This window comes from Sceloporus occidentalis, unplaced genomic scaffold (genome assembly GCF_023333645.1).
Source record: "Sceloporus occidentalis isolate IW3139 unplaced genomic scaffold, rSceOcc1.0.p SCAF_5, whole genome shotgun sequence".
Classification (NCBI taxonomy): Eukaryota; Metazoa; Chordata; class Lepidosauria; order Squamata; family Phrynosomatidae; genus Sceloporus; species Sceloporus occidentalis.
Window position 1 is genome coordinate 185,946,902 of NW_028316985.1, and position 21,740 is coordinate 185,968,641.

Below are 21,740 nucleotides of genomic sequence, written 5' to 3' on the forward strand. Positions count from 1 at the left end.
CACGAATACGTCCTCCAAGAGGCCCCGTTCCGTCCCCGGCGCACAATCATTCACGTCCAGTCCTGACGGGCGTGATTTTTGCCTGACGGATTACCTTCCGTCGGCAAAAAATGGCACCCGTCAGGACTGGACGTGAACGGGTGCGCACCGGGGACAGAACGGGGACAATTGGAGGACTGAATTGTGTGTGATAAACTCCGTTTTTGGGCGCCCACGCGCACACACAAGTATCCTCCTTCAGTCCCCAGAACGTTTTAAAAGCAGTGTGCGATAAAGTCCTTTGTTGTCGTGTGCCTTCAAGTTGTTTCTGACTTATGGTGCCCCTAAGGCGGACCTAATATGGGGTTTTCTTGGCAGGTTTGTTCAGAAGGCATTTGCCATTGCCATCCTCTGAGGCTGAGGGAGTGTGACTTGCCGTAGGTCACTCAGTGGGTTTCCATGGCCAAGCTGGGAATCCAACCCTGGTCTCCAGAAGTCCTAGTCCAACACTCAAGTCACTACACAATGCTGGCTGGCGTACTGACCAGTGTGGGGTTCTCACCATGTCTGTCTACTTAATACCACAATCTGCTCATTCTCCAGAGCATTTCCTCCCAGATAAATTAAAGAGACTTAAAATCAATTTGATGGAAGGGATATAGAACAGGCAGAGTAGGTGCTGTCTTATCATGATGATTCAATGCTTACTTGAATTATCTCGGAGATCGGGTTCCACTGTATCCATAAACTCTTCAATTTGGGTTGCTGCTGCACGTAGGATAGCTGTTTTCAAAAATTCGAATAGAACTTGTGGAGAGAGAAGAAGAAATAAAATGGTGTTCTAAATTTCTTTTATGAGAGGTCAGAACCATGTTTTGCTAGCCATCAAACCCTGATTCTAGCCCCCAAGAACCAGGAAGTTTAACCACAGGTTTTTTAAAAAACAAAAAACCCTTAGTTTAGAAAACATTTTGGGGTACTAAAAACCCAACACACTAAATGTGTTCTTTTGCCATAGCCAAGTCATTTTTTACTTATGGCAACCCTAAGAAACCTCTTGGCAAGTTTCTTCAGAGGAGAGTTGCCACTGCCATCCTCTGAGGCTGAGAGTGTGTGACTTGCCCAAACTCACCCAGTGGGGTTTTTATGCTTGAGCAGGGAATCGAAGCCTCATCTCCAGAGTCCAACACTCCAACCACTACCCTACATTGACTCTCGGGGTTCATATTAGCTATGATCAAATACAGATCTCAGGGAAGGGCGCTGTGTAACTTCATATGGAGAAGCCCAATCAACTCTGTTTTACAGTGGGCCCTCAGTATTTTCCGGGATTTTGTTCCAGGACCCTCCCCATAGATAACAAAGGCGGGTTACAGACCGCCATGAAAGTTCAATCTGTGAATGCTGAAGTCCCATTATATTCATCAGTAAGGCGACAAGAAAGTGTTGAGAGGATAGCAAAAAGTAGGTAGGAGCAGGAGAAGGTATGTGAAGGTGACAAGAAGATTACTGATAGGATTGAAAAAGCAGATAGATACCTAAAAATGTCCAGAAGGTATGAGAAGGTGATAAAAAAAAGGAGGAGAAGGTGCTGAAAGGACAGAAAAGGTACGTGAGAAGGTTTGCGAAGGTGATAAGAAGGAAGGTGAAGAGGTTGAGAGGATAGGTAAAGACAGGAAGGTATATGAAAGTGTAGAGAAGGTAAGGGAAAGGGACAAGAAGGTAGGTGTAGATATTGGGAGGATAGGTAGAAGTTAAGGAAGAGTGAGGGGATGGAATGAGGAAAAGGAAGGGGTAAGGAAAGGAAAAGGAAGAAAGGAAAAGTAGGGTATAAGAAGCAGAAGGAAGAGAAATTTAATAAAATAAAAGAAAGGGGGAAGAAGTAATAAGCATAAGGCGACAGATAAAAAAAATCCAAAGAAGAGAGAAATATATAAAAGGCAGAAGACTGAAGAAATGGGTGGAAATGAAATCTGGAAAATGCAGTTAAGAGTCACTGAAAAATTTGTGGAAAACTGAATATGTAATCAAGTAATGAAGATATGTATCTCTACCTAATGCAATAAAAGGTAAAACAACAACAACAACCAAGTGCCTCTGGTGTAGTAAAATATCATCCCTTATATAAAATGGCAAAATCAAGATTGGCTTGTTGGGATCTGTGTGTGTGTGTGTGTGTGTGTGTGTGTGTGTGTATGTGTGTGAATATTTTTGAACCATAGTTGGTTGAATCCATGGGTCAGAATCCATGAATCCAAAGGTCCGAGGGCATTGCCTTTGTCAAGACATAGGTTGGGACCAGAAAAGAGCTCACTTTTTGTCTGCAGCCACTTTGGGTGCCCTGACTAAATATGAGACCTTTGCTCTCCTTCTGCTGCTAGGAATGGGATTTTTCATGGAGGGAAGAAAAACAGTTCCTGGGATGTAATTCCTACCCTGGAATTCTTAATGTTACAGACCAGGCAAATTTTAGGTGGCAACTCCTCAGTCTGTCCATATACCATTAAAATGTTTTTATAATTCAATAAGGATGTATAACCTCACGAAACCTATGCATTGTAGAATATAGAGCCTGAGAATCATGACTATGGTTGCATCTGCACTGCAGAAGTGTGACACTGCTTTAACTGCCATGGCTCAATGCTACAGCATCCTGGGATTTGTCGTTTGTTGTGGCACCAAAACTCCCTGAAAGATAAGGCTAAATAGCTCACAAAACTACAGATCCCAGAATTCCATAGTATTGGGCCATGGCAGTTAAGTGGTGTCAAACTGGATTATTTCTGCAGTACAGTTGGAGCCTATGGGGCCATTCAGACTACCTTTTGTACCAAATTGTAACCCGGATTAAAAGTCGGAAGTTCCCATTGGCACCGGTTTAAACACATCAGGATCAGGGTCTTGCACACCAGAAGCAGGGCAAATCCCCCTTAGAGCGGATTTTCCCAAAAGTGGATTATTTCTTGTTTCCTTTTGGAAAACCCGTTTCTTCCCTGCTGCCGGCAAATGTGAACTTGGCCCCGTTCACCATCGGGTCAAGTTCAGGGGAGGGATTTAGGTCAGAGGGAGGAACATGCCTTCCTCTCGCAACGGTCACTTTGCAAGCAGCACTTTTTAAAAATTATTTTGTGTGTGCGTTTGACAGAATATGCAAATGCTTGTGCTCCCTTTTAAATTTGACAAACTGATACAATGTGTGAATGCTTTTGTATATATGTGTATGTCAGGAGAGATGGCATTCTGGGTGGCAATCGGAAGGGAAGCAAAGAAAGAGGATGCAGAGATGGCATTCTGAGGTGGCCTCCCCTGCAAGTGACATTTATTGTTGTTGTTGTTGTTGTGACATATTATGCACATACTTTGGGCTGGAGGGGAAAGGAAAAGGCTGGCATGTGGTGGGGGGAGGCAAGAGCTTCAGAGGTGGCATTGGGGTGGAAGTGAAGGGAAGAGAAGAGGCTGGCATCCAGGGGGAGAAGCAAGGACTTCAGAGGTGGCATTGGGCTTGAAGGGAAGGGAAGGGAAGGGAAGGGAAAGGAAGAGGCTTCATTGGGGGTGGGGAGAGGCAAGGACTTTGGAGGTGGCATTGGGCTTGAAGGAAAGGGAAGGGAAGAGGTTCCAAAGAGGAGGAAATGCTGGGCTGGAAGCGAAGGGGAAGCTAGAGGCTGGCATTCAGAGGGAAGGCTGTGGAAACCTATGAGGTGACTTTGGGCGAGTCCCTCTCTCAGCCTCAGGGGAAACGCAATGGCAAACCAATCTTGCCAAGAAAACCCCAGGATGGAGTCGTTTTAGGGTTGCCATAATTTGTAATGACACACAACACACACACACACACACACACACACACACACACACACACACCTGGAGGTTTTTAAATTTCACAAGTTGACAGAATATGCGCACACTGCCACCAGTTGTTGTTTTTTAAAGGAGGGGGAAAGCCAATGGCTGTAGGTTATGTCACCTTTGACGAAAGCGGAAGTGAATTTGATTGACAACAAAGGAGGCTCCATTTTAAAGCAGTACTGCAAATGTGAACTTCAGAGGGGCAAACTGCATCCATCAAGGTAAAGGGTAGTGGGCACTTCTTTCTGGGCAGATTCAGTATGGGGGCAACCAGATCTGCCCAGTTCTCTCCAGAGCAAATGAGCGCGTGAGAATGGGGCCTATGTCTGGCCATTTTCTGTCTGGTTAAAAAAGAAAGCAAAATGCTTGGTTAGGTCCCAAGACTGGGAAAACTGCCAGAGGTTTCCTTAGAATATGTGAACAAAAACTGCAACAAATGACCATAGTTTTTTGTGGGTTTTTCATGCTATGTGGCCATGTTCTAGACATAGCCCGAAAACCGCACAAAATACTATGGATGCCGGCCATGAAAGCCTTCGAAATGACCTTAGGTCACAGGGAGTAAGGTGTATTCTAAAACTGGGGTGTGTCTGTGTGTGTACTAGATCTGAGTGTACAAAACAAAAAAGAAGCTTTTCTATTTCAATTATGGAGCTATAGTGCATGTGTAAGTGATGCAATGCATTCTCTAATCTTTTACTTTAACTACAGTTGGCCCGCTGTATCCACAGATTTCTTATCCAGAGATTCAAGCATCCGTGGTATGAAAATATTCAAAAAATATATACATGCATCTAAGCCAACCTTGATTTTGCCATTTCATATAAGGGACACTATTTTACTACGTCATTGTATTGAATGGGACTTGAGCATCCACAGATTTTGGTGTCCATGGAAGTCCTGGAACCAAACCCCAGTTGATACCAAGGGCCCATTGCAATAATAATAATAATAATAATAATAATAATAATAATAATACCACCCCGTTTTATTTAGTTGGCCTTGAGAATCCATGGATTTTGGTATCTACGGGGGTCCTGCAAACAAATCCCAGCAGAAACGAACTTAAATATGTCTTAAGTGTGTCTTGATATTGTCTTAATTGTTCTGCTATTTATTTCTTTTTAGCTTTTTTAAATTATTATTATTAGTATTATTATTTATATAGCACTGTAGATTTGCACAGCCCTGTACATAAAAACAATAAATATATAAGAGTAAACCTGCCTAAAGTAAGGATTCAACTGGACATTTTAAAACTTATCATAAGCTACTTTGAATCCCATCGTGGGAGAAAGCAGGATAGAAATCCAGTAAATAAACGAACAAACAAACAAATCTGTCATGGATTACAGTGGAGAACCATAATGGGCCAATTTTCTTAGAATCATAGAATCACAGTGTTGGAGGAGACCCCAAGGATCATCCAGTACAACCCCCTTCTGCCATGCAGGAACTCCCAATCAAAGCATCTCGATTGACAGATGACCATCCAGCCCCTGTTTAAAGACCTCCAAAGAAGAAGACTCCACTACAATCCCCAATGCAGTCTGCTCCACTCTTCTTCACAAAGGCTACTATAATACCTTCCCTCCCCCCCTAAAAACACACACACATCCCCAACACACAAAAATTAAGACAGAAGTGGTTGGAAATCCACATCTGGTTCTGAAAAAAAATGGATATATATATATATATATTAAAGCCTTGCTCTGCTCAGGGAGAAGAGAGCCCATATTAAATATCAGAGGAGAAAGGAAGAGCTTTCTGAAGGAGCTCTGTGCCAGGTGTGGGAATCAGGTGGTTGATTGAGAGTTCCTGCAGGGCAGGGGGTTGGGCTGGATGGTCCTTGTGGTCTCTTCCAACTCTACGATATGATTTTACGATTTTATATGATTCACCTCCCAGTATTCCCCGCCACTGCCTTTGCTGGCAAGGTCTGCTGGCAGCTGCAGTTCAACAACATCTGCAGAAGCAAATGATTCCCACCCCAGCTCTTAGCTTTCTTGAATTCCTATGGAGTGTCAATGGATGCAGTGAAGTTTTTTTTCCTATGCTGCACGCATTGCATCTGCAAGGTCTCATCCAGCAGAGCTGTTCAGGGTGGTTAAAAAGCTTACTAAGTTGTCTCCTGCCCCGAACCCTCTTTTAGAACCAACTAAACCCTACTGCGTCACATTTAATTACTTTTTCGCAGATGAAATCCCCCAGATAAGAATTGATCTGGAAGCGGGCATTATATCAGAACCAGTAAGTGAGATGTCCAGGGAGGGGATGCAGTAAAAACATTGTTAAGATCTATTATTAATGCATCCCTCAGGGAGGGAAAATTTCCAGACAAATTAAAACAAGCAGTGGTTAAACCACTTCTAAAAAAAACCCTCCCTTGACCCCCTGGTGAGAAACAACTATAGGCAGGTCTCTCTTTTACCATTCTTAGGCAAGGTGATTGAGAGGGCAGTTGCCTTCCAACTCCAAGCCGTCTTGGAGGAAGCCAATTATCTGGACCCATTTCAAACCAGCTTCAGGTCGGGATATGGAGTGAAGACTGGCATGGTCGCCTTAGTCGATGATCTCCATCTGAGCATCGACAGAAGTGTGACCTGGTTGGTGCTCTTGGACATCTCAGCGGCCAGTACCATCATCCATGGTATCCTTCTGAAACGCCTGAGAGAGTTGGGAATTGGGGGCACTGCATTGCAGTGGCTCTGTTCCTACCTCTCGAGCAGATTCCAGACAGTGATGCTGGGAGACAGCTGCTCTTTTAAAAGGGAGCTGACTTCTGGCATCCCTCAGGGCGCCATCCTGTCCCCCATGCTGTTCAACGTTTACATGAAGCTGCTGGGAGAGATCATCCAGAGACATGGGGTGCGGTGTTATCAGTACACTGATGACACCCAAATATGGTTCTCTATGTCTCCGACTGCTGCAGAGACCAAGGATGGCATCTCTCCTCTGAATGCCTGTCTTGAGTCGGTAATGGGCTGGTTGAGGTAAAACAAGCTCAAGTTGAATCCAGAGTAATGGAGGTACTTGCAATAGGTACCCCTGGTCCAGGGAAGGAGATTTGTCAACCAGTCCTGGACAGAGTCACACTTCTCCTAAAGAACAAAGTTCGCAGCCTGGGAGTATTCCTGGACTCATCCCTACAGCTATCATCTCAAGGCAATGGCCAGGAGTGCTTGGTACCAACTTCGGTTGATACATCCCTACCTAGACAAGAGGGACCTTGAAGCAGCGGTACATGCACTGGTAATCTCTCATCTGGATTTCTGTAATGCGCTCTACATGGGGCTACCCTTGTACCAAGTTTGGAAGCTTCAATTGGTTCAAAATGCAACAGCCAGATTGGTCACTGGTTCTTTCAGGTTCAACCACATAATACCTGTTTTGAAGTCTCTTCACTGGCTACTGATTAGCTTCCGGGCGCAGTACAAGGTGTTGGTTATAACCTTTAAAGCCCTACATGGCTTGAGCTAGAGTTACTTGCAGGGACGCCTCTCCATACACAATCCACCCCGCACTCTCAGAACAACTGGGAAGAATTCATTAGAAAATCAATCAACCAGACATGTTTCGACTTCCCAACAAGCCTTCACAGCAGCCACTCTGAAACTGTGGAATAGTCTCCTGGAAGAGATCCGCCTTCCACCTTACTATGTCCTTGGAGGCATTTAAGAAGGCACTTAAGATGGATCTCTTCCAGCGAGCTTACCCATCTGGCCTCATGTAGAAGATATTGCTCCACTTCTTGACCATAATATAATCTTACTGTTATTGCCACAGACGATAAGTTAGCTTTTAATGGAAAAATAATTGTTATTGCATTTTATCAATGTGTTCTGTATTAATTTTATGGGCTGTAATCCCACCGCAATCCACTCTGGGAGAGGAGGGAATATATATTATTATTATTATTATTATTATTATTATTATTATTATTATTATATCAGACCAGATCTTTCAATGCAACCCTACATTGATCCTCAGTGGAAAAGATTTAATCACAGTCATAGCTCCCGAAACCAAACAGACATAAAAGGGGAGTGTGAAGGTGGAGCACTTCCTGATCTCTCTGAAATCATTCTTCACTCCAGCCTGTTATAAGAAAATTACAACAGCTTCCCTTTGCAGGAAGAAATGGACTTACACAGGCCCATCATTGCCAAGGCAGCAATACTGAGAAGAGTACAGAACGTGATGCAAATATATGCAAAAGTGGGAGATAGACGTAATTTTTCCATCAGGCTCGGGGACGTTGCTGAGAAGGGAAAAAGGAGAATATTCTGCTTTAACCATCAATAATAGAATCATAGAATCATAGAGTTGGAAGAGACCTCAAGAGTCATCCAGTCCAACCCCCTCCAGCCATGCAGGAAGACAGAATCCAAGCACCCCCAAGAGATGGCCACCCAGCCTGTGTTTAAAGACCTCCAAAGAAGGAAACTCCACCATACTCCAAGGGAGAGTCTTCTACTGCCAAACTGCTCTTACTGTCAAGAAAGTTCTTCTTAATGTTGCAGTGGAATCTCTTTCCCTGGTGCTTGCATCCATTGTTCCGGGTCCTATTCTCTGGAGCAGCAGAAAACAAGCTTGCTCCATCTTCAACATGACACCCCTTCAAATATTTGTATGTGAACTGACCTGTTCCACAACAACTTGCTCTGTGTGCTCCCCATCCAGGATTGTCCATTCCACTCTGTCCAGAAAAATCTCTTGCTCCATAATGTGCTGAAATATACATACCTGGGCCTCCAGCTGGTGGACCTTCTCTTCCAAGAGGGTTACCAACTTGCACTTAATGCTGGTGAAGTTACCCACACCCATAAACAAGAGCACAAACATCCCACAAGTATTGCAGTTGACTGCAGCAGCTCCCTCACTGTCCATGTTCAGAAGTCTCAATTAGGCACTGAAACAGGACTGGTCTTGCCTCCCAAAATCTCCCCCATTAAACACCCACATAAAGCACTCCTGTTCACATGACCTGTTTACCAAGATCTGTCACCAAATTCAAGAGACTGGGGCTATAGCTATACAGAGAGTTACTGGCTGCTAGCTCCTTTTGCAGGCATGATAGCAATAGCAATGGCAAGTACATTTCTATACCGCTTATCAGTTCACTTAAGCACTCCCTAAGCGGTTTACAATATGTGTAAGCCAATTGCCCCCAACAAACTGAGTACTCATTTTAGTGACCTCGGAAGGATGCAAGGCTGAGTCGACCCTGAGTCCCTGGCTGATATGAACTCACAGCCTTATGGTTTGTGAGTGAGTGGTTGCAGTACAGGCATTTAACCACTGCACCACCAGGGCATGACTAGATATCCCATGACTGTCCAAGTGACACTGTTATGTAACTGCAGCCTACATAGGTCAGCATTCAATAGCTCGTGGGGTTGAATTTTTTCCACCAGCTGCTCTGGACCAAATTGGTTTAAGGCAATAGGAACCATGCAGTTCTCCTGAGACAACACTTACTTAGGAATCGCTAAGTCCAGCAGTGCAATTCTATGGTCAACATTCACCAGACATTGACCATAGAATCATGGTGCAGGACCTACAAATGCTTAGAGAAGTGTTTTCTCTAAGAATCACTAGGTCCTCCGTGACAACACTATGATCAACTTTCAGCAGAATTGTGTTGGAGGACCTAGAGATTCCTAGAGAGAACATATTAATCAAAGCTGTGAATAATCAAATTCACCGAAGTCAATGCTACAAATCTGGAGGGCTAACTGTACTGCCTTGGTGCTAACACCAGCGCCTCCAAAGCCCTGGTCAAGAGGAAAAGGCTGTCTACCTTTGAGTCTGGGACACACAACAGCAGCATGAAATTCACACTTTCAACGTGTTTTCACAGCCTCCCACAAAATGGTTTCCAAAATGGAGACTTGCTTTCTGGTCCATAGTTCCTGGCTTGGATTTAGTGAATCTTTTCAAAAGGCTGAAACCCAGTTCCCAGTCCTAACTAGAGCAAACTCGTTACATTAGTGGGATTTGCATGAGAGTTTGCTTTCCCACCCTTCAACCACCGATTCAAGGGTTTTCTCTTTTGGAAGAAATGCCAATGGATCAATTCAATTGGGACTGAGGGGTATTCCATTTCAACAATATTTGGACAGTTGCACAGATTCAGACCAAGGGCCTGTGCCAGTTTCTCTCCTCTCTCTCTGCCCTTCTCTTCATGATTGGCTCCGGCTGTCTTTCCAGCCACTCCTGTCGCCCTCCTCTCTTAGGAAACAGACAAATTATCAATGTATAGCTTACGTACGCTCATCCTTGGGTTTTTCAGCATCATCTTTAGCTGCTGCATCTTTGTCTGCGTCTTTGGCTCCAGGTTCTGCAAAACAGCAACATGTTTGATAGTATCATAAATGAACCGAGCAACCTAGAGTAGAAGCATAGAATAACAGAGCTGGAAGACACCACAAGGGCCATCCAGTCCAACTCCTTGTCATGCAGGAACTGTCAATCAAAGCATCCCCGAATGATGGCCATCCAGACTCTGTTTAAAGACCTCCAAAGAAAGAGACTCCTTGCCTGTGAACTGTGGATGCAGAGAGGTCAGATACAGAACAATTCCTGTAAAGAGAGAATAATAGTGGAATCAACTTACCCTTTTTCCCAGCTGCAGCTTTTTTGGGTGCCATCTTTTCCTCACTTTCAGTGTAGTCTCATCTTCTGTTCTACATGAGGAAGGATCCAATGGAACAGATTGTTAAGATATCATGTTACAATAGGTGGGGATTCTGCAAGCCCCCTGAAGTTTTTGGACCGTGAATCCCAGCGGCCCTAACGAGCATAGTCAGTAGTGAAGAATATTGGGAGATACAACCTGGAGGATTCTCACCCCTGTTTGAGATAAATGTAATAAGGCTGAGCCCACAGTTTTCAGTGGAGGGTTTTTGGATTGAAATTCAGAGTGGGACTGGAATGCAGCAGTTTCAAAGCAGCATTTACTGAAATGTCTCTGGTTCCTCAATTGCAATAGAAATTTTTCTTCCTTCCTGTTAACTTGTTGATGGGGGACTCCTAATGACCAAAAAATAGCCAATGGTATCTGTGTCAGGAGCCTTGTCTGCATGGGGAAAAAATCCCATCCTCATCTCAAGGCCCATGCTGCCTGTTTGCCCAATGCATGGCAATTTCGGATGGAATTCGATGAGTCTTCCCCCTTAACATGACCTTACTATGGAGTGAGGTTGCAGGAAACCATGATGTTTTCCTGAAACCCTGGGTTTAGTGCAGTGTTCTTTGATGTATGGAGAGCTGGATCATGCCTGGGTTCGCACACCAGGCACCGTGCCATCCCACTTCTCCAGGCTATGTAGTGCAGGGAAATGGGATGGCTTGTTCCCAGAGCCACAGTTGTTGGTGTGGTACATGCAGGAGCTCTGTGGACAGGTTGTCTGGCATGCTGTTGCTTCTCCAGATGGTGGGCTCCTGAGGAGAAAGATTAGAGGGACCTCCTGATTACATGGATGGGGCCTCCTCAATCACATGCCTGGGGCCTTCAGAGGCTCTAAGCATGACATCTGGAGATCCCTCTACCTCTCTTCACATTGGTCAGAAGGGCAGGCCTATCCTCAGAAGAATGCATGCTGGACAATCTGTCCGTGGAGCTCATGCAGGAACTGAAACAATAGGGCAGTTCCAGGGATCAGCCCATGTGAACAACTTGCACTACCACACTCGGCAAGGCCTGGTGAATGCAGCGACCCCTTACTCCTACATAATGCTCCTGACTGGCCTTGGACTTACAGCCAGTGAAGAAAAGGAGAGAGTGTGGAATATCTGTTTCTGGGCATAGACCAAAGAGGTTATCTGAGTCTCCTGATATGAGTCTAACCAGGTTCTGATGAGACCCTCAGGTCTTTGCACCACCTTCACCGGCTTGATTAGCAATGGCATGTCACCAAGCTTTCTGCATGGTAGCTCCTAGGTAGGGTTGCCCTATTCAGTCCCTCATATCTGGACATATAATTTGTATATTATGCAAATTATTATAATTAAGCACATTATTAATTTGCATTCTGATTGTGCAGAATCAACACATTAATCATTACCTCTTAATATTTCAGTGTCAGTGCCAGTACTACACTAAGAGCTCTTTTTTCTTCTTTCCTCACAGCTGGTGTGAAGACTGTGCTAGTCTTCTTACACAGTTTCTTGCATCATTGCCACTGCCACATTTTAACCTACCCACCAGCCTGTGACAAGGAGAAATTCCATATTTACTGCTTCAACTGACCCAACTGTCCAGGACATTTTTAAGTCCCTTCAACCTGGGATTTTCCAGATTTTCTGAGACAAATGGTAACCCTACTCCTAGGCTCTGAAACTCACTTCCCAAGGAGGCAAGGATGTCCCCCTTCTTGCCGTCCTTCCTCCATCTGGCAAATACTTTTGTATTGCAGTGTGAATAGCTCGCTTCCATTTTAATATTGATCTTCTTTATGCTGTATTTATTTTAAGTCCCAGTTTACAGGCAACGTGAGGTATAAATGATGATGATGAGTAGGTTTAAGGAAACTTCATGCAGATTACAGTCACTATCCAGTACTACCCCTGTTCATAAACACCAGCAAGTCAGTCAGTTTATCTTCTGCCTACCTGTGTTTCTCCCTTGGAGTTGTTCCTTCCTCCAGCAGCTTGAACTATCTTTCCCTCTGATGCAGAACATTCTAGAACCCTTCTCATTCACCTTCTGCTGCTCTGTGATTGTGAGTCACTGGGGAGACAGAGCTGGCAGCCTAGCTCTATATAACTGTAACCAGAGGCTTTCGAGACCAGTCCCTGCTCCAGGAGAAGAAGGAAAGCTGTTCATAGAATCATAGAGTTGGAAGAGACCCCAAGGACCATCCAGGCTAACCCCTTGCCATGGAGGAATTCTCAACCAAAGCTTCTCCAACTGATGGCCGTCCAGTCTCTGTTTAAAGACCTCCAGAGAAGGAGACCCCACCACTCTCCAAGGGACTATGCTCCACTGTCAAACAGCCCTAACTATCAATGTTTAGGTGGAATTTCTTTTCCTGTCATTTGCATCCTTTGTTCCAGGTTATATTCTCTTGAGCAGCACAAAACAAGCTTGCTCCATCCTCAATATGACATCACTTCATTTCCTTCAGCTTCCTACCCAGAGCATCATAATCCCTTCTGATATTCTCAAGGCTGTGCCTTGCAGTATCATTGGTACCCACATGGACCAAAAGAAAGGAGTAATGGTCAGTACTCTTAACAAGTCTTGTCAGCCTGATTGTCATATCACGGATTTTTGTCCTAGGAAGACAACACACCTCCAGGGAGACAAGACAGCTATGTAGGGAAGGGAGACAATACTTTGGAAGACAGGAGTTACAGTATTTAGGGAACAAGGCGAATAGGGCAGGGACACAACAATGGGAGGGGAAAAGCTATGCACAGGCAGCTAGGGGGGAGAAGCCATGGTCTTAAATGTCTGTACACTAATGCATAGAGCATGGGAAATAAACAAGATGGACTTGAACTCCTAGCACAAGAAAGCAAGTACGATATAATAGGCATCACTGAAACCTGGTGGGATGAGTCTCATGATTGGAATGTAGTCACCTTTTAAAGTGAAATAGGCCAAACAGGAAATAAGGAGTAGCAGCACTATATCTCAGGGATGTCTATACCTGTGAAGAGATCCAGGACTTAAATCCTGGAAGGCAGGTGGAGAGCATCTGGATAAAAATTGAAGGGGAGGGTGTAATGAATGAATTGGAACCCCAAAGAAAATGAGGGAGAGTGCAATGCATGGGAGGAACTTACTGCAGCCTCTAAAATCTAGGCTTGCGGCAACCTCCCAGAATGTGTTCTCTGCTGTCGCCTCCAAACTCTGGAACGATCTGCCAGATGAGATCCGTCAGATAACATCATTAGACAGCTTTAAAAAAGCGGTCAAGACGGATCTCTTCCGGCAGGCCTTTCCAGATTAACCATCCCGGCCCAGGTTCCCAGGTTCCCTCATTCCTCCCGTGGCCCCATCTTAGTGATGGTTGAGGATTAACAGAGGGACATCAGGGTTTTTAAATTGTTGTTTTTATGCTTTGATATTGTGTTTTAATATGTTATACTGTTTAATACTGTCTTAAGGGGGGGAGGGATAAAGCGTTTTTAATTGTTATATTTTATATTTTACTGTTGTCAACCGCCCGGATTGGTTTGCCAGAGGGCGGTATACAAATTATTATTATTATTATTATTATTATTATTATTATATAAAATGGCGATTTGGCACACGAAACAGGGAAAAAGAAAGAGTACAAACTTTGCATTAACAGAATGTAACAGAACTGGAACAAAACAAGGACAATCTGTTGATAAGGACTATGAGAACAGTCCTGACGAAAAACAAGGAAGAACAACATAGACTCAAATGTGAAAACATGGAAACAGATGTAATGTGTGTTGCAAAAACCAGAAAGGCAACCTGAAAGACTGAAAGATCCTACAAAAGATTGTTAGAATTTCCTTAAAAGTGTGTCTCCAAATCAGCTGCAACGTAACACCCCTCGTTCCTTCGAGAGGCTTGATCATCCTTTTCAAGAGGAGTTTGTGTGTGTGAGTAAAGTATGCCTGTGTGAGTGTGTGTGTGTGCTCTTGGTACCAAAGCATGCTGTACATATGTATATATGTATAAATGTTTAATAAATGTTACATGAATAGTGTATAAACCCAGATCTGGTTCCCCTGTGTTTCATTTGAAAAGCCCTGTAGTCTGGGGTGTCCAAACCTCTCCCTGGATCAATGAAAAGGACCTGAAGTCTCAGTTCATGACAAGGGAAAGAACAGGGATGTTATTGTCGGAGCCTAGAATTGGCAAATGTCATCTCAGAGCCATTGGCAATAATTTTTGAGAACTCCTGGAGAACAGGAGCGGTCCCAGCAGATTGGAGGAGAGCAAACCTTGTCCCCACCTTCAAAAAGGGGGAGAAAAGAGGATCCTAACAATTATCACCCAGTTAGTCTGACATCAATACCAGGAATGATTCTAGAGAAGAGTATTAAACAGAGAGTCTGTGAATGTTTAGAAACCAATGCCATAATCACAAACAGTCAACATGGGCTTCAGAGAAACAAGTCATGAAAGACAAATCATATATATATATATATATATATATATATATATATATATATATAATTACCAGTTTGGTACACAAAGGGAATGCTGTAGATATAGCATCTCTTGATTTCAGTTAGGCCCTGGAAAGAGCTGCTGCGAACACGAGCCCCATTGGCTTTAATGGGGCTCAAGCATGTGCGGAATGTCCCTTACGTGGGGGGGGGGGTGCGGAACGGATCCCCCGCATAAGGGAAAGGGCCACTGTAATTTATTATCAAATACTGTAGTACCTGCCTTACATTTAGAGTTTAATGTGCCAGCTTTGGACTTACACACATCACTCATCCTAATACCTGGTAGCTAGGTGATGAATCCTGATTGGCTGCCTGCTGTGGCCAATCACAGAGGAGCATGAGGCCAAATCACAAAGAAGCATAATGGGAAGGGTTCCACAATATTCTGCATCATAGCAAAAGCAGTTGGAAGCTGCTGGAGGAAGGAACAACTCTACTAGGAAACCCAGGTAAGTTGTAGATAAGTTGGTTGACTTGCGATGATTTCCAAAGCTGGGCAGCCCTGAATGGGGAATGTTATCCAGATGTAGCTGCCTTATGCCCAGTCATGGTGTCAGTTAGGTAGCCAACTCCTCTGGCTGGCCACAGGTCCTCAAGAGGCTGGGAGAGAAAGGGCTCCATGAGGCTTAGTGTTGGGGGTCCTTCAGATAGGAGAAGACAGGGAGTGAACCTGGCCAAATGCTTCAGGTGGCCAACACTGGGAAGAGGCAGCAAGATGTGGAGCAGTAGAGTGGAGCTGTGTGCTTTGGATCTTGCTTTGTGCCCTTTGGATTAACCTTCTGCCTTTAGAGGATGCTGTTCCATCACCAAAGTTGGTCCAAGACCCAACTCTTCATAGACTGGGAGGAGGCACCACTTGGTTCTTCACCACAGCCTATGAAATATCTTCAGTCAGCCGTTGTCCTTCTGCTCCAGCTTCATCCTGCCCGCAACACATCCCCATAGAGTGAAACTACATTATGACATGTTTCTAGGGGGATTGGGTATGCAGGAGAAAGTTGCACCACCAAGAAGGCTGGAATCTCTCCCTAAACTTTGCTTGCTCTTGAACTCACCACCCAGGCTAACCGGCTGAACACCTCGGGTGCATCTACACTGTAGAAACAATGCTGTTTAGCACCACTTTAAGTGCTCAAGCGCCATCCTATGGAATCCTGTGATTTATAGTTTTACAATGCCTCCTTTAGTTCTTCTTTAGTTCTGAGCAACCTCTCATCTATGAAGGACCTCTCATCTATTAAGGAAAGGTGCTCTTCAATTTGGCACAATGCAAAGCAAACGGACTTAAAGCTTTCAAGGCTTTGATCTGACAAAATTTTGTTTTTCTGGCCCTAAATTTTTGTTTGACAAAGAAAAGGACAAAGTCTAAGAGATCAAAAGACTATCAGACTTAATATGCTAAAAAGCAAATAATTCTAAATGGAAAAACCTGAACCAAAAGAAGTAAAGGCTTTTTTAAAAATAAAATTAATGAATATTTATTATACAGTGTATGCACACACTTTCATTATTTGCTACTAATAACACATTTCATGGCCTTAAAATGGAAAAATATGAATGGAAAATAATACCCAGATTATCACACCTCCACTTCCCTTATCAAATATTTGCTGTAGGAAATGCTTTAATTCCATTTAACAATCTTCTCTGTTCTTTAGCTTCATGAACAGAGTACAATATGAAACAATACTAAAAGTAAGGAGATAAAATGGCGCCGAAGAAACCTCCACCAGCACCAGGCAAAGAAGGCAAACCTCCACCAGGACCAGGCAAGGAAGGTAAGTGACTTGTGCTATGACTTTCTCTTTTCAGGAATGCAAGCACATAATGGCACTTTGCCTGCTCTTTAGATTGGAACATTTCTGACTGCTATCAGACATAATTTGGCAATGCGCAAGAAAGGTCTTTCCATGTCCTGTTTGTAGGACAGACAGCACAGGTCACAGAAAGAAGGTCCTTTCCCCCCTCATTCTAATGAAAAACCTTACCAAAAGACAAGGGACCAGACACATAGACCGCCTCCTCCCAGTCTATGTGTTGTGCAAATTGCAGTGGATTTTTGCGCCTTCGTATCAGGGGTTAATTGTCTTCACTTTCCTGTGCAAATTCACCTCAGTTCATCCTTCCTCTGTCAAAAATGTGCAGCAGATGGATGGCCATGTGTGTGATAATGCACATTTCTGGAGATTTCTGTGGATACTCCATTAAACTGCAAAGCCTTTTTCTGTGGAGGTGAAGGAGTGATCTGCCACCTCTCCCTCACAAAAAATCCAAATCATGGGAGGCCAGGTTGGGACCCTCTTTTTCCCCCTTTTTGAAGATGGGGACAACGTTTGCCCTCCTCCATTCTGCTGGGATTTCTCCTCTTCTCCAAGAGTTCTCAAAGATTATTACCAATGGCTCCGATATTACATTTGCCAGTTCTTTTAGTACCCTTGGATGTAGTTCATCTGGTCCCGGGGACTTAAATTCATTTAGATTAACAAGGTATTCCTGTACTATCTCTTTACTTATTCTGTGCTGAAATTCCCCTATTCTGTCCTCTGCTCCATTATCCTCAGGTTGAGCTCCCTTTTCCTTTTCTGAGAAGACGGAGGCAAAGAAGGTCTTGAGTAATTCTGCCTTTTCTCTGTTAGCATTTTGCCATCTTCTCCACGCAGTGGCCCTACCGTTTCCTTCTTCTTCCTTTTGCTGCGGACATATCCAAAAAAGCACTTTTTGTTGTTCTTAACCTCTCTAGTAAGCCTGAGTTCATTCTGGGCTTTGGCTTTTCTGACTTGATCCCTACATGTGTTCATGTATGTATTAATGTTTACTGTTTTTTTAAATTTACTTTAGTACTGATGGGAAACATATTCTATTGTTTTATCAGATCCAAAGAAGCCGCCCGAAGACGAAAAGGACAAAACAGAATGTATGGAAGCAGTATGCACACACGCAAGTGGCCCATTGAAGTTATTGTTAAGGGAAGTTGACAAAGGGACTGAAAAGGAACATGATCAATGGAGGAGATGGGAGTGAGGGAGAAGCCGCAATACTTTTAGCTGAGGAGATTCAGTTTTGTAGCTTTGCAAGTCCTTTGCAAAGCCCAGCAGAGGAGCCAAGTCCTAGGGCTAAAACCTTCAAACAGCTGGTGTCTCTGATATCAAGTGGTGTGTTATTGTTATTTGAGCGTCACTGATCTCAAACTGGGATGACTTCAGTTTTTGCTGTGCCTTCAAGTCATTTCTGACTTTTGGCTCCACTGTCATGGAGTTTTCTTGGCAATATTTGTTCAGGTGGGGTTTGCTATTGCCTTCCTCTGAGGCTGAGAGAGGACAACTTGCCCAAAGTAATCCCATTGGGTTTCCAGGCCTCAGTAGGGATTTGAACCCTCGTCTCCTGGAGTCCAAGTCCATTACTCAAAGCACTAAACCACAGTGTAGAATAGACCCACGACTCTGCAGTGTAGATACAGGACTCTTGAAGAGGATGCAAAGGGAAGTAACATTTCCTGCCCACTTGCAGGGGTGAGATGATAAAATAAAAGGTTTTACATCACTACTAGTAAGGTCAGCAAGCTCACTGGAAACACATTCATTCATTTTTTTTCATTATGAAAAATATATGAATGTACTATGTAGAAAAATAGAAGTGCTGGACCAGGCTGAGAGGTCTCAGTCAGCATTCTGAGCAAATAGCCAATCACAAACTTATAGGCATAGCCATTCTTTCATAGAATCGTAGAATCATAGAGTTGGAGGAGACCTGAAGGGCCACGCAGTCCAGCCCCATTCCAACATGCAGGAACACACAACCCAAGCACTCCCAACAAATGGCCCTCCAGCCTCTGTTTAATCTCTCTCCCTGTAGCTTTCATCGGTTGTTCCATGTCCTAGTCTCTGAAGCAGCAGATATGACATCCCTTCAAATATTTAAACAGGGCTATCATGTCCCCTCTTAACTTTCTCTGCTCCAGGCTGAACACCCCCAGCTCCCAAATGCCCTTTACAGACCGGCCTGAAAGGCTGGCATGGGGGCAGAGTCAGGGCATAGCATCCTCACAACACAGGCCTGACTCTGCCCCCCAGGGTGCCCTGATGCCATGCGCCACTCCACATGGTGTGTAGCATCATGGCGCAACTCCAGCGCTGTGTCCAGATGATGAAGCACCAAAGTAGTGCCATATAGCCACAACATCGTGGCTATGGTGCCCTTTCGAGGGTGGAAAATGGAGCCGCTTTTTTCGGCTCCTTTTGAACTGGGGGCATGGTGTGAAGTTGCCGGCCCCGATCTGACCAGGAAAGGGGTGGCATCCCGCTGCCCCTTAGCAGTTGTCTGTCAAGCCCCTAAATCTCTCCTCATAGGGGTTTGTGGTTTCCACACCTTTCACCATTTTGGTTGCCCTCCTCTGAACACGCCCCAGCTTCTCAACCTCCTTCTTAAATTGAGGTGCCTAGAACTGGATGCAGTATTCCAGATGAGGCCTGACCAAAACAGAATAGAGTGGTACTATTACTTCCCTTGGCACTATACATCTTTTGATGCTGCCAAGAATTGCATTCCTTTTAAAGCTGCTGCATCACACTGTTGACTCATATTCAACTTGCTGTGTACTTCTGTTGTCTTCCCATCCAGCAAGTGATGGTGGGAGAACCAGCATGACGTAGTGGCTTGGACATGCTCCAGCTTGCCCACATGAGAACCAGCATAATGTAGTGTTTTAAAGGTAGGACTGCAACTCTGGAGATCAGGGGTCGATTCCCCACTCAACCATGGAAACTCGCTGGGTGACTCAGGCAAGCCACATGCTCTTGGCCTAGGGTTGCCATATCCCGCCCCCCGGCGGGACAATCCCGGTTTGGGCGGTGCCATCCCGGTCCCGGTCCGGTTTGGCGCCCAAACCGGGACGGCCCCGCCCACCGTGGCCACCTCCGGCGCCGCGGCGGCTCCAAGGCCTTTCTGAGGCCTGGGAGGGCTCTCCGCGGTTGGAGCTCCAGCCGCGGAGACGCTCCCTCCCGGGCCCCAGCGAGGCCAGGGAGGAGGAGGAGGAGGCGGCCGCTTCCCACCGCGGCGATCACCGCGATGAGGGGCGGCCTCCGCCTCCTTCCCGGCCTGGGAGCCGGCTGAGGCTTCCTCCCAGGCCAGGAAGGAGGGGGAGGCCGTTTGCCACCGCGGCGATCGCCGCGATGACAGGCGGCCCTGGCCCTCCTTCCCGGCCTCTATGGAGGCTTGGGCCTCCACAGAGGCCGGGAAAGGGAGTGGGGGCCGCCGGCGATCGCGGCGATCGCGGGCGCTCTCCTCCCTCCTTCCCGGCCCCTATGGAGGCCCAAGCCTTCACAGAGGCCGGGAAAGGGAGTGGGGGCCGGGAGGAGGCTGCTTCCCACCGCGGTGATCGCCGCGATGAGGAGCAGCCCTTGCATCCTTCCCGGCCTGAGAGGAGGCCGAGGCTTCCTCCCAAGCCAGGAAGGAGGAGGAGGACAAGGTTTTAAAATGTAGGACCTTTAAAAAAATGGTCCTACATTTTTAAGCCTTGTCCTACATTTGTCCCGGTTCGGAGCTCCTCATTTATGGCAACCCTATCTTGGCCTTAGAAATCCCTATGATAGGTTTGCCTTAGGGTCACCATAAGTCAGAAAGGATTTGAAGGTACACAACAACAACCACCAATTGGTGGTGGAGGCAAGAGAGTTTTCCAGGATCCACAAGACCAGGTTAGGGATTGCATGTAACTCAAGATCTGTATAGAGTTCTTCTTACAGTACTTTATAGACATGATTTTTTCCTATGATAATCATGAGATTTTATTTCCTGATCATTCATACAATTTTCTTTCTTTTTGTCCCAAAGCCCCAAAACTGGTTGACAGAGTAAAAGCATTCCTTAATAGCCCCAAAGCATTATATATGGCTGTCATCACTGATGTTATCATTTTTGCCATTGCAATCATGTACATTGTTTATGGTAAGTTTCTTTTTTTATTAGTTTCCATATATATATATATATATATAAATATATATATATATATATATAAATAATCTTATGTACTGTATATATCTTTTAAAACAAGCTTTTAAAAAAGGAATAACAACAAAAATGGCTTCCACAGCCTTGCTAAAAGTAAACAAAGATGAAAACAGTCTTGATGGTCCAAAACAAATATAATATAATCCCGATTGACACCACTTTAATTGCCCTGGTAGAGTGCTAGGGAATTCTGGGAATTGTCTTTTATTGCAGCACCAGAGCTCTCTGACAGAGAAGGCTCAATGTCTCACAAAACTACAGTTCCCAGAATTCCTGAGCATTGAGCCACGGCAGTTAAAGCAGCCTCAAACAGGATTATTTCTGCTGTGTATTTTGGACCAATGTCCCTAGATAGGAAGAATCATCGCCAGTCAAGGTGTAGCCACACTGTAGAATTAAAGCAGTTTGACCCCACTTTAACAGCCATGACTCTATCCTGTGGATTCCTGGGATTTGCAGTTTGGTTAGGTATTCAGCCAGGTCTCTCTGAGAGTTCTGGTGCCTCACCAACTATAAATTCCAGGATCCCACAGGACAGAGTCATAGCAGTTAAGGTGGGGACAAACTGCTTTAATTCTGCAATGAGGCTGCATCCCAAATTGCTGTTACAGAACTTTTCAGCAATGAAAACTCCAGAATTACCTTGGCTGACTTGAGTTCAGTGTGAAAAATATTGTTGTTGTTGTTGCTGCTGCTGCTGCTGCTGCTGCTGTTGTTTAAAAGAGAAGGAATGATTCCAGCCCCACTCT

At 44.8% G+C, this 21,740-nt stretch overlaps 2 protein-coding genes across 6 annotated transcripts in view; one reads left to right on the top strand and one right to left on the bottom strand.

The window, feature by feature from the left end:
* LOC149313294 (C-type lectin domain family 4 member K-like) overlaps positions 1-21,740 on the bottom strand; it is a 49,314-nt gene that overhangs the window by 26,521 nt on the left and 1,053 nt on the right. The window contains exons 2-5 of one of the 2 annotated variants that reach the window (XM_089527151.1): positions 10,442-10,511; positions 10,097-10,165; positions 7,973-8,083; positions 688-786 (exon numbers count right to left, since the gene is read on the bottom strand). In XM_089527151.1, coding sequence (XP_089383277.1) covers positions 688-786; positions 7,973-8,083; positions 10,097-10,165; positions 10,442-10,475 — 313 coding nt within the window. In that variant the 5' untranslated portion in view covers positions 10,476-10,511. The remainder of the gene's footprint in view (positions 1-687; positions 787-7,972; positions 8,084-10,096; positions 10,166-10,441; positions 10,512-21,740) is intronic. The other variant, XM_089527152.1, reaches the window with a different exon arrangement.
* Positions 3,962-21,740, top strand: part of LOC149313295 (L-selectin-like) — a 51,659-nt gene continuing 33,880 nt past the window's right edge. For 2 of the 4 annotated variants that reach the window (XM_089527145.1, XM_089527148.1), the window contains exons 1-4: positions 15,358-15,434; positions 16,644-16,763; positions 17,858-17,899; positions 20,815-20,928. In XM_089527145.1, coding sequence (XP_089383271.1) covers positions 16,694-16,763; positions 17,858-17,899; positions 20,815-20,928 — 226 coding nt within the window. In that variant the 5' untranslated portion in view covers positions 15,358-15,434; positions 16,644-16,693. Of the gene's footprint in view, positions 4,044-12,071; positions 12,142-15,357; positions 15,435-16,643; positions 16,764-17,857; positions 17,900-20,814; positions 20,929-21,740 lie in introns of those variants that run through there. The other 2 variants (XM_089527146.1, XM_089527147.1) reach the window with 2 other exon arrangements.